General features: G+C 44.1%; 1 protein-coding gene across 1 annotated transcript in view; it reads left to right on the forward strand.

Moving 5' to 3' along the window:
- The window catches only part of IFT43 (intraflagellar transport 43), a 44799-nt gene extending 29614 nt beyond the window's left edge, over positions 1 to 15185 (forward strand). Inside the window, exons 6-9 of the mRNA XM_056493681.1 lie at positions 10452 to 10524; positions 11924 to 11999; positions 12344 to 12406; positions 13138 to 15185. Of these exons, the coding sequence (XP_056349656.1) occupies positions 10452 to 10524; positions 11924 to 11999; positions 12344 to 12406; positions 13138 to 13248 (323 nt within the window). The 3' untranslated portion in view covers positions 13249 to 15185. The remainder of the gene's footprint in view (positions 1 to 10451; positions 10525 to 11923; positions 12000 to 12343; positions 12407 to 13137) is intronic.
- Positions 15186 to 16661: the final 1476 nt, after the last annotated feature.

Here is a 16661-nt window from a genome sequence, read left to right on the forward strand (position 1 = left end):
TGGTCATGTACTTGGAGTATGACTATCTTTGCTAACCAGGCATAAAAATGCTTGCCACATGTTTGTTTGTAGCATGTGACTTTCAGTACTCTAAGACCTTGGGTAATAAATATAGAACAGAATTGATGCAGAGTGTGGTATGAAGACATGTTGAATCCTAATAGGCTTTGCTTATTTATCTGTGCCTGACCAGTGGTTAGCGGTTGAATTTGGATTGTTTGCAAACTGGCATTTAGCTTTGGATTAAATCTATGCATTAGAAGAAGGATATAGTATGGTTCCTTCCCAGGCAGTTTCTGGTACAAATACACAGGGTTGTGGATTTAATTTGCATGTAGAAAATCTCTAAATGGATGATGCATTGCATGGATGTGGTCCTATTTCAACAGGGAGATTAGGCAAACTGTTCTGGGAGAGGAATTTTCTATGTGGGCTCAGCAACTGGAGTGAAGAAAAGTGATATATAAACAAACTCCAGAACATTAATAAAATTACTCTTTTGAATAAGCAGAGAGATACAAATAACTGCCTTGTGTAGAAGGCAGGGAGTAGCATGCAGTGGCTGTGGCTGTGCAGTAAATTGAGCTGTATCAGCCTCTCCTTTGCATAGATCTGCACTTGAGTTTGTGTCCTTAACTGTAACAGTAAAGCTCACATTCTAAACATACAAAAATCAAGACATTGGTATATGGATCCCCAAGGATGGGTCACGGTTATTTTGTGCTGCATAACGTCTTAGCTTGTACACCTTAATATGAACAGGCGCAGTTGCGTAATGATTGCTGCTGTCAACCAATATATTTGGATCGCCTTCCTTTAACCTATTAGAAAGCTGAGCTGTACCATTCCATTAACATTGTTTGTCCCTCATCCAACCTTTTCATTAGAAGAATGAAGGACAAAACTATATGCCCTTAAAAAGGTGTTCTTGTGAATTTGAAATGTGCTCACTTGTGATCGTTTGTACATCACTAATAACTAGAGTTTGGAGTCCATTTGAGAGCGTGTTAAAAAAGTATAGGGGCTGTAGAGAACCCAGTTTGGCAGGTGGAGAGTGGAGGGAAGTTTGTAAAGCCAAGTGGAGACTTTTGGTCTTGATAGGCCTTGTAGTTTCAGAAATAAAAGTAAAATTATTTTACTGCTCCTGGCCAGTGTATGAAATAGCATCTGATTCCTTATCTCTGTGGGAGTCTGGGGAAGAAGAATGGACACTTTACAGGCTGTGTGGAATGACCAAAACAGTATGGGAGGTGGTAAGTGGCTAGACCAGACAGTGACATGCATGGAATGATCTGCAGTTTCAGCCGTTCGTTACAGTTGCACAGGGAAACCCAGAAGATGGAACACAGTTTTGAAAAAATGCAGTATCTCTCCAAAAGTAGCTCTGGATTATCTAATTGATAGCTAGGTTGATTTTCCACAGCACCCACTGCGATCTTAGTGCTCATCCTCCTGAACATGCTGGAACTCGTGAGGTACTCAGGCACAGCAGATGGGTGATGCCTCTGTTAGTGGGTATGTGCCCATTGGACCTTGTCATGGGGGACCAGGTCCTCTGCATGCTGAGAAACCTGCTTTAGCAGGATTTAATGCATCACACTTGAGGAATAATAAATGCTTCACAAGCAACACAAAAGTGTTTAATTCCTAAAGGACAGGTCTAGTTAAGTCGCTTTTGGCCAGGGGCAATTGGGGGCTTAATGCTTTGTATGTAGCAATCTGTGCAATCTGAGAGAGAGGAGTTTGAGGGTAATTGCTCAATTTTCTGTCCATGTCAACAGGGAAAATGAGCAGCAGTGACTGAGCTCTGTATGGCAGGAAAACTGCATGATATGGGAGACGTGAGACTCTGTGGAATTTAAAAGGTGCTATCTGCAGTGCTTCCTTTTCTGTAGGAGCCAAGAGCTTCTGCCACGTGCAGACTATCCTTTGTCATGAGGTGGGAGAGAAGATGGGACAACCAAGCTGAAGGTCTTTATCCTCCCTTTGCTCCTTTGTTCATCAGGGCATAGGGGCTTTACTCTGCTCGTGTGTCTCTTCCTGGCACATAGCTAGATAGGGCTGTTTCCTGTCAGGGCAAGAAATGCTAACATCATCCCCTACCTCAGCAATATGATTTGTCATTTGGCTAGAAGTTTCTTTGTTGTTTTTCTCTTGTCCACCGGTTCTGTACTGCTGCGTTGTATTCTCCCTGATGTCTTTCTCCTTATTACTTTGCCCTTGGATTTTTCTCTGCAGCACTTTATGGGAACTTATTAGCTAAGGTTGTAATCCCTCTCCCAGCTATTCCCACATAGACTATTGCCCCATCATCAGAAGTACTTTTCTTCTGTTACTCTTGGGATGCATAGCTCCTAGAGAACAGCTTTTCTTGGAAAACTAGGATGTGATGTGTGATTTTCTGTCTACAGGAACAACAGCTTGTTATTTTAAAGCAGATAGTGTGTGTGCATGAGACAGGTGATTGAAGTGAAAGCCTTACTGTGCTATATAGACAACTGGAACCTGACCTGCAGGTGAGGAAAGCTGCCAGGAGACAGTCGTCACTAGATATGTGCCCTCAAGGCAAAACCCCTTTCTGCCTGCTGGGGAGCCTCCTCAAGGAAGCAGAGCTGATGATTAGACCTCTCTCTGCAATGTCAAACCTCTAGAAGGACTTCTTACCCTTCTGGCATGTGCCAGCAGCTCCTTTGCATTTGAAGACGAGAGTCCAGACTTTGAACAACAGAGGAGAAGTGAGCAGATGCCATGGTCCCCAGTCCTTCTGGGTAGTGATATCAGTCAGATGGGAGATCCATAATTCACGGCCATAAAATATCCCAACACTTCCTGAGCTGCTTGCAGATATACGCCAGTGGCGATATTGCATCAAACAGAGCTGAGAATGGAGCACAGTGAGGGTTATTGTTGGCTCTCTTATTCCTGATCAATTTGTCAGTTGCTTCCCTGGTGTGCTGCTGTTTCTACAGAGCACACTATGTGCTGGTGGATTCCAGGGGCCGTGAGCTGTAAGGACAGCAGCCGTGGCTGAGTATTAGGGTAAGAGAGAGCAGAATTTGCAGGAACGGTCAGGGCTGTGGCCAGTGGGTACTTCATAGTCTCAGAAGGCAGTGTTGAAGTGATTTGGGGAGAGCTACATGGATGAAAAGTTCTGAGAATCAGTGAAATGGAAACAGAGTGAAAGACATATTGCGTTGGAGGTGGTATGAATGGGCTGAGTAGAAGGGTTTGGGGCAGAGAGTGTCAGTGGTTTGTTGGGTCTCAGGGACTCTGCATTGTGACTTCATGTGTGGCTCTGTCAGCATACCACAGCTCTCCCCTTTGCTGCTCCCCCACCCGATGCACTACTCTGAGTCTCTGTGCAAGGTCACTGAAGGGCAGACTCCGCCAAGCCTGATGGTTTCCACTGAACTGTTGGTCCAGGCCAGTTTGAAATCCTCCAGTAACTGCTGGTGTTGTGATCTAGAGCCTCTGGTGCTGGAGGAAAGCTCTCTCTTGGGAGCCACAGTGGGCAAGGGTGAGCAGAGAGTATGTCCCAAGAGACTGTCTGAAGTTCTATTTGAAGCAGCAGAGCCCTGGCCAAGGGGCAGTGGGCTCCTTAATTACAAGGAAGAATACACAGCTTGTTGAGGGCTGAAAATGGCAGTCTGGGGAAGCATCTTTTGTTGCTAAATTCTGCGATATGGTTGATACACAGTCATATTGAGTCTGTGATTGCTGAGTCCATAAATGTAGTTGACGGACTAGGTTTACCTAAAATACCCTTTAAGAAAAAGCTCTTGAAAGATGATTACAGAATTGAGACACCATCATTTAAAAGTGCCTGAGGCAAACTCCTTTGAAAATTGCAGCAGTGGAGGGACAGAGAGAGAACCACGTAGCCCTTGATTGTAGTATCGTTCCCACAGGACCCGTGCCCCCCTCCTCCTCAGTTTCTCATCTGATATGAGAGAGAGCAGCAGTAAGATTCCTCATCTGTCTTATGAAAATCCGATTCTGAGTGGCTCTGATCAAACCCGGCTGGCTGTCAGCAGCGGTGGCCTTGTGTGGAGGGAGGGAGGCTTCTGAGGAGTCGCTGGATATGGAGGTGTCATGGGTGCTGCCGATCAAAGAGGCATTTTTTAATAAATATATATAAGAAAAAATAAAAAAACCTAAGGATTTAGCATAAAAGAAATGTAGTTTGTCTTGTTTTTCCCATGTAACATGAAGAGGATGAAATAGAATCAGGCATGTCTGCTCCTGAACATACTTCCAAGGAGCATCCTGAGATGCTGCTTTCCCTGCCCCAGTAATGCTCTAATGCAAAGTCCCTTATCTCCAGCGTTGTTGAAGAGAGTTTTGTGTTTCTGAGTTCACTAGACCCTCTCAGGACACCTCACACCTTCTCATCTGATGCCTCACTATCTTCTGAGTATGTTTTAGCAGGGGAATATAGCAAAGAAACAGGGAGCAGCCTTTGAAAAGAGGAAGACACATGTTACTGGAAAGGAGGGCTGGTATAGCACTGTGTCACGGGGGTGTTGGTAAGACTAGGAGCTGTGTCACTGCTCTAAATGCTGATAACTTCAGGAGCATGGTGGACTCCAGGTCCTGGGCCTAGCCTCCAGTCTCTCCTGTCTTCTGCTGCTGCTGAACAAACCTATGCATTAAGAGATTCCTCACCTTTAAATCTGTCAGGGCCTGCTCCTACTTCTTGCATAAGTACAAGCCATGCACTACCACTTGTGAAGCCTTGCACTGAGCCCACCAACTCATATGACAGGGCTGCTCTGTGCCTCTCCTCACACTTCAGAGGACTGAAACTGGGCACAGCCTTTGTGTGTGTCAGCAGCAGCCTTGGGAAGCAGCAGAAATGCCTTATGCCTGTCCCCTGCAAGCTGCTAGATGCAGAAGCCATGCCACACCATGCAGTCTGTGAAAGCACTACACTATTGAAGCAAATAGAATGTCTCCCGGACCAGCTGACTGCCCAGCCAGTCATTCATCTAGCTGAGGTGCAATATTATGCAAGACAAATGTATAACCTTTTAACACAAGGCTGTTAATGCAAGGGTCAGAACTGAATCTGCTGTGTGACCTTCCCTAGATTCTGTGACTCCTCTGGCACTCGCTCACAGGGTGACTTTTCCCATCAGCTTGACCAGGTTGTGCTGTTATCATCCTCTTCTCAGAAGGGGGCTTTGGGATATAGGGCACTCAGGTTATCTTCTGCTTATCTCAGCTTTTGAAACGGTGCCCTGGTAGCTGTGGTACTGTCTGCTTTTCACTCTACTGTTTTCATCTCCCTGCTGGTTGATCAGGCAGGTACGCTGCTCCATGTTGGCCTACTAGTAGGGCAATTTCAGTCAGGGGAAGACATCCCTATGAAATTAATGCCCAAACATCCAAAGAAGCATTCTTTATTCTCTCCATTTGCCTGCTGCTCTCCTGAGAAAGCTTCCAAGAGGCTTCAAGCTTGTTTGTGTGTTCAGCAGAAGCTGTCTGTGTCCCTTGTTCTTTATGGTTTTCTGACGATTTTTTTGCCTGTTGCTTTCCATTTTTTTACTTCCTTCTTTTTTTTTTTTTTTTTAAATTTTCCATTTTTCTACTTGGAGAGAAAAATTATTTATTGCATTGAGATGCACTAATTAAAGCCATTTTCTGGTATTTGGTTACTGAAGTGTTTGATGTCTCTCTGACAAGACCATGAAATGCACAGAGTGTCCACAGGGACAGAATTTGCTGAACACGGTGCTTTGTAAATGAGGGGACACAGTGTCGCAGCAGCTCATGAATATGAAACGCCCATGATGCTACCTCAGTGGACTTGGGAACACAGATGAATCCTGTCATGTGCTAAATGAGACCAATTTCTTTCACTTAACTTCATCTTCAATCAGACCTTCCATTTGCCTGTTTAAAATTCCCCAAACGTGATGCAGAAGGTAACAGCATTCAGTAAAACAAAGTTTTGCAGCAGCAGAGATATTGTAATTATTTCGGTTTTACATTTTATGAGCAAGCAACATAAAATAAAGTTAGTTTCATTTTTATATCTGCTTGGTGGTGGAGACTCTCAGTTCCAGAAGCCACTACCTTTGTGTTCTCTGGATATGGTGGTGTGAGCACAGGGAGGGCAGCACAGTACTAACCACAAGAGTGTCCATTCTGAACTGGCCTTTGAAACACTGACCCAGTTGGGGAAAGTGGATCAGACTGTGTGAGATGGAGTCTTCTTTGTTTATGGGGGCCAGGATGGGCGCTCATGGTACTCTTAAAGCAGCTTAGGGAGCAAGCAGCAACCACACTCTGACTAACTGCAGGCCTGAACTGGGACATGGTTTCTAGATGCAGCTTTGACAGTGATTTATTTCTTGATCTGGAAGAAGTTCTATGTCCCTATTGATGTGCCATCTTGTTTCTAGTAGACAGCTTAGTTCTTTGGGGCAAGGACCAGATATTAATGGGAGTTTACAGGATTTTAAGACACCCGGTCTGCAGGTGTTGTTACTAAACCAAAAATCAGCTCTGCTTGGGAGGGAAGGTGCAATTTTCCAACTTTCAGGAGCAGCTGGGTATTAGATTGGTAGAGGTTTTCCCATCTCCTGCTTATTGCTTTCTGTGGTTGTCTTCTTTGCCTGTCAGTAAGTTATTTGCTACGAGGTAAAAAAAGTGATGGTTAGAACATGTACTTTTATATCAACACCTAAAGCCTTTCTTTCTGTATGACTTGAAAAGCTGCTGTTTCTTGCTTATTTTTTGACTGTCTGCATGTAGCAGGGGTTGCCTTCACTCTTCCCCTTCCATCTTCTCCTCCTCCTATTCACACCTTCTATCTTATGTCATTGGTGTCTTCCCATAACTTAGTCACAAAGCTCTTTTTGTGTAAGACCTAGCTAAGTTCAGCTGTTGAAATTAAATAATATGCTTAATTTTATGCTGGGACTTAAATGTTCTGGGACAATCAGTTTTGTGCAGTGACTTAACTCCCCAGATAGCCAACATTTGGTACTGGTATCTCCTGCCCCACCATAACTTCCATATGAGTACATTCATTTTGATCTCATTCTTTGTTCACTTGTTCATAATCATCTGGGAGGTGGAGAGGAGTTTGCATTTGTCATCTAGCGTTTGGTGCTCACTCATCTTGGCACAGGGCTTTGTTCACTTCATTGCTCACTACATTGCAATGACCTGGTATCTGTGAAGGTGTGTCCTTTTTTGCAGTCATTTCTGAGGTTTGCCTGCATGGACATGAGAGCCTGGCCAGTAAAGTATGTATCAAGGTTCTGCACCAGAAATATAGATTTATTCAAAATTACCTGAAACTCCCACACTAAACAGAAGAGGAAAAATGTGGGTCACAGTGCAAAGCGCACAAAGTGAGAATTTGTCATGCAACTTTGTTGTTGGAAAGAGATGCAGTGTGAGATTGGGAGGACATGGTCCTGTGAACATGTACTTATGTTCTATGTTTCTGCATGTACTAATGTTTTATGTAAACCTTCCCTGCAGCTGGTGGGAATATTAAAACTAGAGCATATGCCTACTCTCCTGCAGCACAATTGCCTGTGCTGTGCTATTCCCCCTGCATCTGACACTGTGCCACAACTTAGCTGTATTACCAGAGCTTATATAAAAAAAAATATGAGTCTCAAGAAGAGCAACAAAAATAATTAAGTGACTGGAAGATGAGTGGGGGTAAGGTTGGGTACTTGGTGATAAGTGAGAACTGAGACACTTTGCAAACTGTACAGAGAGAACGGAGAGGGATTGTGCAGAAGTGGCACTGTGGGAATTGGCAGAGGGAAGAGGTTATTATGAGTAACAAGTGAAATAAAGACCAAACTATTTCAGGAATTTTTTGCCCCTGATAGCAGTTAGCCCAGGGACCTGATATTTTCTTAAAATTTGAGACATTTCTGTACTGTTTCCCATCAGTCTCACAGTCATAAAGGGCATTGCTTCTGCCTAGAAATGGGCAAGGCATCTGCACTTTGCAGTAAGAACAAGCCTTTGTTGGAGGGGCTGGCAGAGGCCCCCAGAGCTTTTCCAGCTCTTCTGTCTGAAATATTTTCAAAGTGTCTATAAAATATTGGAGCCTTGAATTTCTTTTGGAAAGAATTTCTAAGTGATCGCCTGAATTTTGCTAATACAGAGTGGAGGTCGTGCTCTGCAAGGAGTTTAGAAATGTCTATGGAATTCAATGGCAATGAGATAAAATCAGCACTAGAGAACCCAGGAGTCTTTGTGAACGTGGAAAAGGGGAGGGACATCACTGATCAGGGCCCTAAGTTTACAACTTTCTAAGTTTATGACTTTTTCTAGTGTAAAAAGAGATCAACAAAACAAAAGAGAACTGGGAAGAGTAGACTCCTGAAATAGCTGTAAAAATGAACACTGAGTGAAGAAATTCAGTTTCCTGCAAACACCTTTTTACATTTCTGCTGTCAAAAGTGGATAAGAATCTGACCTTCTCCTTCTCTGTGGTTGAAGACAGCTCTGTTCCCAGGTAGTTTTTAATTTACTTGTGTTTACTAAGAAACGTTCATAGTCTGGTCATGAAAGGGTAAATTAGGAGGGGTTAAATGGTTTCTCATTCCCATGCTCATTTTCCTGGACTTAACCGGGTATCTCTGCACAGGGCTTCATTCCCTGCCTTGGACCAGTCTCACCAGTCTGTTCCCCCCTTGGTCCTTGTTGCTTATATACAGGGATCTTCTCCCACATTATCCCTGAGCAGACTTTACCAGCTGCCTCCACATGTCGGTCTGTCTGTCCCTGGAGATGCTTATGTCCCATAAGTGCATTTTGCTACAGGTTTCACCAGGAGCTGGGAGCCTCTGCAGGGAAGAGCCAGTGGGACAGCAGCTTCTACCAGATATTGTCCTCGCAAGCAGAAGTGGGAAGATCTGCCCAAAATGCCCAGCGACACACACTTGAGAAATTCCTCGCTCTTACCTCCTCTGCTTTAGGGACAGCCTAGGGGCTGCTGCTGCAGTTTCCCTTTAAATGTCTTTGGGAATTTTGCTGCAATTGGAGAACCTCTTTGCAGGCACCTGCTCCTTGGGTGGCTGGGGAGCTAGAAGGCACAGCTCTGCTGAAGCCGGCCAAGCTGTCACTCCTCTTGCCGTGGCCGTGCTCGTGACAGCCCGTCCCGCTCAGCCTTCCTCCAGGCAACCAATTAGTGAGAAATCCCACTGTGTGGCCAGCTCTGGACGGCCCCCACGCCAGGCCCGGCTGACCCGTGCCCTGCTGCAGCTGGGCCAGGCTGCCTGCTGGCCAGTGAGGGGGCACTCAGTGACGTGCAGCAGGGGAGGGCAGCTGAGAACCTGCGCAGCTCTGACAGGACTAGGGGCTTCTCAGGAACACCCTGCCCACAGCCCTCGGCACCAGAGGTGGGAATGTCTCTCCAGCTCCTGAATATTCATCTCAGCCTGGGCTGGAAAACGGGGTAAAGCCAGGCTCAGCTGCTCAGTAATATCCTTGCTGTGCTGCAGGCAGAGCTGGGAGCAGGCTGCTCATTCCAGTGCTGAAGGGCTTTTCCCTGGGCCAAACCAGCTTCTCCATGGTTTGAGGGCTCGGGGTCTCTGGAGAGCCTTTGTGGCCTTGAATCTTTAAAGGAGCTCTTTGGTGTATTGGTGTAGTCTGTTCTTGTTTTGTGCCTCCAGTTAATTTGCCTTTCTCCTTTTTTTGCACTGACTTTTTGCAGTGCTTTGTCAAATGACAGACTGCAATGCTTTCAGGGCCTTGCTTCTTTAGCAGGATGCAAGGGACACTCAGTTCTTTCTCCTATCCTCAATTCTTTTGTTTCCGGCATCTGTTTTAGTTGGAGTAGCCATTGCCCTTGTGCTGGGAATACCCAGTGACCTTCAGCCATTCCAGGATGACACTGGAAATCATTAAAAGGTTTGTGACAATACACCTAGACATGTGTTCCCTAGCGTTTGTATCTGCTAGACCACCAGCACTTCCTTCTTGAGGAAGGTCATGGGCCTCCGCACAGCCTGAGACCCCAACAGCAGATCCTTTAACATGTAGTTTTATGTGGATTCTCTCGTTTTCTGCCCCACATTTCATTTTTAATGGAGTCTTGGTGACTGGTGTCTGAATAAATGATAGCACATAACAAGCAAATTCTTGTCATTATGGCGACATAGGCAGCAAGGTTTAGTACAGGTGGCTTCTTTCAGCTTCAAGGTTGTGTTCAGGTACATAGTCCATGGCTATAGAGCCGTGCCTGGATTAATCTCTTCCTCTTGCAAGATTTCTTGTGATCTCAGATATCAAAGTTTTATTGCCTTGTTTTAATATTAAACAATGTATTTTTAATTACTGCTAAAGAGCCCTTTTGTGTTTTCCTCTAATAAGAAACAGGCTGTTTCCCAGTGAAGCAAGGGAACCTTTGTCTTCAGTGAGAGGAGAGCACAACACTTCCCACTTACTGCTGTTGCTTTCTCTTGTTGCAGACATTCCTGTGATCCCTGACTTGGAGGATGTCCAGGAGGAAGATCTTGCCATGCAAGTAGCAGCTCCCCCCAGGTAAAAGCACTGCCAGGTGCTCTTGAGGCTCTCATCAGCAGGGCAAACTGGCTAGTGAAATTAAACCCATCTTACTCATGCTCTTTGGATGTCAGCAGCAGTGCTGTTCAGCAGGATTTGGTGTAGTGTTTTGTGACAGTAGTGGTCCAAGATGAATAGTGCAAAATTCTTATTTCCTATTACGTAGAGAAAGCAATTACTGCATATTCTCTGTCTATATAAAAAACTTAAATTAGAATATTGTATTTGATGTTGCAAAATCAAACTCTCAAAAGTCGGGAATTTCTTGATTTAAGGTTGCCTGCATAACTCCAAATGTCTCCAATGCACATGCGTTGTCACACACACTTTAATTTTGATGGTTGTAGGCTGCTTTGCCCTCCACAGGATATCCTTCTTACTCAAGCACGTAGTTAATTTGCGAAGTACAATCCTGCTGTTTGAAGGTGCCATCTCAGTAGCCTTGGAGTCAGCTCAAGGGAGACCAGAAAGTTTTAACACATGGAAGTTTTTGGAGTTTTGTTTTAAACATACCAGTCTTCTTTCCTCTACTGGGCCTATTGCCAAGGTCACAGACTGGGATTTCTGCTGATCCTTATTTGGAGGAGTGGGATATCTTAGTCCTGGCCACAGATGCCTTTCTCACAAGTGTGGAGTAATTATTGTAATTATATAGCTGTTAACAAAAATAAGTGACAGTTTATAGTGGTAAATTTAAAATTGCTGTGTCTCTCACTGGGTTTCATTTATTTTTCTCTCTGTCTTTTTTTTTTTTTTTAAATAAAGCAATCTGATCCTCCTGTATTCATAGTTTTCTTGTAGTAGAAAAGTCAAGTTTTCATGGACAAACACAAGCAAATTCAATTAATAGAAGTCTTTTCTATAGTGTTGGATCACCTGTGAAGGCAGGTATGGTGCAACACACTACCCTACACTATGTTTTTATTGGAAGGCTACATTTTAGAAAGTCATATTTAATAGCTCTGGAGCTCAAACATGAAAAGCCAGAAATCCCTACTATTCTGTAGCTTGTATTTTGCTGCTCTTAGAGGCTCCTTTGCTAAAGCACTAGGGCTTTTTGAATGCTCACTATAGTCTTCTTTCTAGCCCTTGCAACTAGTCTATGGATCTTCTTTTGGCATGCTGGTTTATCTGAGGGAGTCCATGGTTGTTCTACATCCTATTTTTTTATGCATGTGCACAAACTGGTACATAGATTTGTCAATGACTGTTCATTTGCTGACTGAGCTGTGCTTCTGTCTGGGAACATCCATCCCAATAGTCTGCATGGGGGATGTGGAAGCTCAAGATGTCACCAGACTGCTGTTGGTGCCACCTGTCTCCTCACATGTGCTTCCACACTGACACTGGCTTGCTCTCTGACTCTTTTTGGCTGCAGTGTGCAGGTGAACCGAGTGCTGACCTACCATGACCTGGACAAAGATCTAATGAAATATGCTGCCTTCCAGACTCTGGTAAGTGGATGTTGCTATGGGCTGGCCAATGTGAATCCCTCTCCTTCCAGGCTCATGTCATCCTCCACAGTGATACTCAGCTGCACAAAATAGACAGCCTTATCATCCCAAGAACTTGCAGTCTCCCTGTAAGTCTGTTCCTCTCTGCAGCATGGATCTTGCACTTGTTTTTGTCTGTAAATAATGTGGATATGGTATCTGTTGCTCAGATGAGGCTTGTGGTGTTGTCCTGGACAAAGTGACCCTTATGATGCAAATGTGGCAATGTCTAACAAATGTATCTGGTGAAATGATGGTGCTCAGTATCTCAGTGTCTGTAAGACTGTGACTCTATGTGTTCATAGGATGGGGAGGTAGACCTGAAGCTCCTCACCAAAGTTTTAGCTCCAGAGCATGAACTACGAGAGGTAAGTCTTTATTTTGTAGAAACACCAAAAAGGTAAAAGCTTCTTGTGTGTCTCAGACTGTACTAGGAAAGGAAGCTTTGTCAGTGGGGTGAGAAGAGATGTGAGGAGGAGCTTATCCAAGCTGTTGGAGGTTTGATTTCCCCGGCAGGTAATTTTCAAGATGGATGATGCTTTCTTGATGTGAGTTTATGGCATCACTATGATTGGCCCCCTTCAGTATGAAGGAGCTGGTCAGAGATCTCTACAGAAACAGTGCTTTGTCTTTTGGTAGTACAGGTGGTTCTACAGAAAAGTACAGAGGGACAAAGGCAGAAAGCATTTTGGGTTTTTGCAGGGGGTTTTTAAAGCAGGATAGAGCAACCTCAGTACAACTGGGTTGGCAGGAGCTCAGGACTTGCAGCAAAGGATTTCTGCAGCTTTGAACTGCACATGCTTCAGCAGAAGTGCAGGAGAGTGGAAGGGCTCCTCTACACTCTGCCTGGGAGAGGTATCAACAAATATATCCTTTTTGGAATTTTAGAAGACGAGTAATTTTGTCCATATTTTAAAATTGTAGCAGATATTCACATTTCATTCTGGCTAGTATTCCTACTCTAGCCAGCTGAATCTGAGGCTTCCCTGGTCAGGGCAGTTACCTTTTGGTTTCTCTCTTTGCTGTTCTGGCATTATTCAGAGAACTTTGGATGACACCAGTAACATTTCAGCATGTTTGTCTTTTTTCCTTTTGATAGGATGATGTCAGCTGGGATTGGGACCATCTCTTCACAGAGGTGTCATCAGAACTAGTGACTGAGTGGGACCTGGGACAGTCAGAGAGGGAGGACCACCTCAATGTCCCATAGAGCTCTAACACACCAGATGTCTCATACATCTATCTCCTGTAAATAGTTAAGCACTTTAATTTTCTATTCACTTGTTTGTATTTGAGAATTTATTTCAGACATGAAAATAAATGGGACCTTGCTTCATAGAAAAATTGTCTTGGGAGAAGTTTTGGTTATTTCCTAATAAGAATTTTCATTCTTGAAAGAAATTAAGAATTCTGAACACAATAAAACATTTGCTTATAAAAGTCATTCCACCTCAATAGCACCTCTACAGATAACTGCAATGGTCGATCTTTTCTCTGTGGAAATGCAGCCTCTCTGGAGCGGACCATCGTACAATGGAGTGTGGTTTGCACTGATGGCTATCAGAGAATCGTAGGCTGATATGACTTGTTTTCATAGGACATCCAGGTTACCATCTTCCTCACAGCAGACACCTCAAGTTGTCAGGATATCTGATTTACATTTCATCCACCAACCTCCAGCCTTTCCTTGTTAGTTTTACTTCTTTCTTGGAACATTACCTCTGTATTGACTCAGGAAGCAGCATCACCTATTAAACTGCCACTTCTTACAGCCCTTCTTTATACCTTGAGGTTTCCCAGCTAAATTCTGACCAGGCATAACCTCACTTAGCTTTTGCAATCACATGAAACCACAGCCTGAATGGAGATTGCTTCAGGCATAGGTACTTTGCAAGGAAAATGTTCATTCCATGTGTGTGAAAGAATGGAGCCTGATGCTCTCAAACAAGGTAACTCCCTGGTGGATGTTTCCTTGGAATCAAGTAACTCACTGTTATTGTCATCTAAAGAAAAACTTATTTAGCTGTTAATACCTTGTCCCTGTAGATCCATGGTCATTATTTGCAGGAAACAGTAACATTACTTCTAAACCAATGTCCTTCAAAGCCTTGCCCTGTTGGAGAATTTTGCTATGTACTTCTGGGGAGAGCAGGTGCTGGGAGGAAGCTTGCTGTGCTGCTTTTCTTTGTTTGTTTGATTGGTCTAAGAGAGCAATGCATTCCCACTTTTGTGACAGCAGGACAGGTCAAATAACTCACTGTGAATTCAGTACTCTGCAGAATTTCAGGTGAGAGCTAACATGCCAACATCTTTACCAACAAAAAAGAAGGAGTTGGGCCCCAGTCTGGGGCCACAAAAATAATGGGAGGCTTATCTATCTTAAGGAAACACTAGGCTTTTTACAACCAAGACATCTCTCCTATAACTAGAAAACTAAGTGAGGCATAAGCTTGGGAGACTATTGTGTGGAAGATAATCCAAAAGTCATTCTCTGAGCAGAGAAACCTGTTTTGTTAGGAGCAGAAACTTCCCAGCTGAGCTAGCATCTACTTTTCTGTGACAGGATTCCTGGCCAAATAGAATTTAGCATGCTTTGTACATCCCAGGAAAAAATTTAAGTTCAGCAAACTAAATGAGTGTTTTTGGATACCTGCCTCAGCTGGGGACCCTGGGCAGGGATACTCTGGAGTGGGAAGCAGGTGTGTGGGGGGCCAGGCCTGTGCCCAGTCTGGAATCTTGGTAACCCAGCGATCACCTGGGCAGAGCTGGAGAGAAGGGCTTGAAAAAATGCCAATCTCATCTATTTTATGGCAAGAAGAGGTATCTTTGATCATTTAGTCTGACCTGCTATAATATAGGCCATGGCAGAGTCCATTGAGATGGGGCTGAGCTTTGCCTGTGTTTGGAAAGGCCGACAATGTATTTAACTCTTTCCAGGTTACTTTCTAATAGATTATTGCCATTATAGTTTAAAATCTGCTTTATTTCTAGACTCAGTTTTTTAGTTTCATCTTTTGTTTCTGGAGCCTGCTTGCTTTCACCTTTCCACAGCCATGCTGTCAGATATTTTCTCCCTGCTTCAGTATTTATGTGCACTGGGATCAAGTTGTCTCTTTAATTTCCTTCAATAAACTTAATAGACTGAGACTTGTTTCCATGTCTCTTCAATTCTTTGCACAGCTGGAGGAGGGGCGGTGGGTGTCGGGCTCCTGGCCCTTCTCCACTAAGCTGTTTCCACCCACCTTCCTTCCACAGTTCTGTTTTGGTTGCAGTGTTGGGAAGATGAATAAGACCTGTTGCTTCTTTTTTTCTCAAGTCCTGGTGCTGTCCTTACTAAAGAGGAACCATGAGCTGCTCTTTTGTGGTGATGCATCAGTGTGTATTGGCTGTGACAAAGCTGCCTTAGGAACCCGCATTTCTGACAAGTCCTGTGGAAAGGGCATGCAGGAGAGGAAATAGCCGGTGCAACTTTTTCTTGTGGACTGCAAAGCAGTTGCTCTGGTGGAGCCTCAGGTGAGATAAAAAGAAGGAGCAGTTTTCAAAACAGTGCCCTCAGTTCCTAGGAACTCAGATCAGCTCTCTGGGCTGTGCCTGGCCAAGGCATAGAGCAGTAATCCCTTGCTGGTCTCTGTAGACCCTGTACTGCAGAGGTGTAATGCAAGGTACAGTGGTGTGCTTAGGGCCACAAAAGGAATTTTTGGCAGAATCAGGGTTAGAAATTGTCCTAGGTTACAATGTAAAGATATGCCCAAAAGTATGGACAGTGATTTTTATCTCTGTGGGAGATATCCTCTGCTACTGGGCCATCTGTTAAAAACCAGGTAAGGCAATGTTCTTTATCTTTCCCATGACCCATCCTTCCTCCAGGGAGGTATCTTCTGCTAATGGGCCATTGAGTCCCACTGCATGACTGATAAAATTACCCATTGTGAGATGCTCCACTCAGGGGGAGGAGCCAAGCGTTTCCTACCTAGATAAAAAACTGAGATTTGGAAAACCAAAGCAGCCCTTACCCACTGGTTTCCAGAGGACCAGAGCTACCAGACCTTTCTTCAGGATCACTGCTCCAAGAAGACCACTTCATCTGGACTGCTACCACCGCCCTAACTAGCAGGGTGTCAGGTTGTATTCTGATTCTGTCCGTGGTTTTTCTTTTGTACTATTGCAAATATTTTATTTCTCTTTTTTTTCCTATTACGTTGTATTTCTGACTTGAAGTCTCTCACTGGTTTTGCTTTCAAAACCATTACCTAAATTAGGGTTCCTAATTCAAACATGGCTTTCATATATCTGGCAAGTGTTTTCCATCTTCAATTCAAACATGGCAGTTCAATGTAGAGCAGTCTTGCTTAGCCTTTGTTCTGCTCTGTACTTACATTGGTGAGGAAGAGCTGCAAACCTGTCAAAGTGTGTGTGTTAACAGAATGTTTAGCTCACATGAGCTGACATGAGGTGTCTGCCCAGGGACTTACTGGGATTCTGGATGGGTGTAAATATCTACCTGCAGATAGCTTCTGGCAGACTCAGTGCTCACTAGAACAATACTGGGCAAATGGTGAGCCTCATCATAGATAAAGTAAAAGAAGTGCATAAAGGAAGAATTAAATACAGGTTCTATCAGTT

This window comes from Oenanthe melanoleuca, chromosome 5 (assembly GCF_029582105.1).
Source record: "Oenanthe melanoleuca isolate GR-GAL-2019-014 chromosome 5, OMel1.0, whole genome shotgun sequence".
In the NCBI taxonomy this organism is placed as follows: Eukaryota; Metazoa; Chordata; class Aves; order Passeriformes; family Muscicapidae; genus Oenanthe; species Oenanthe melanoleuca.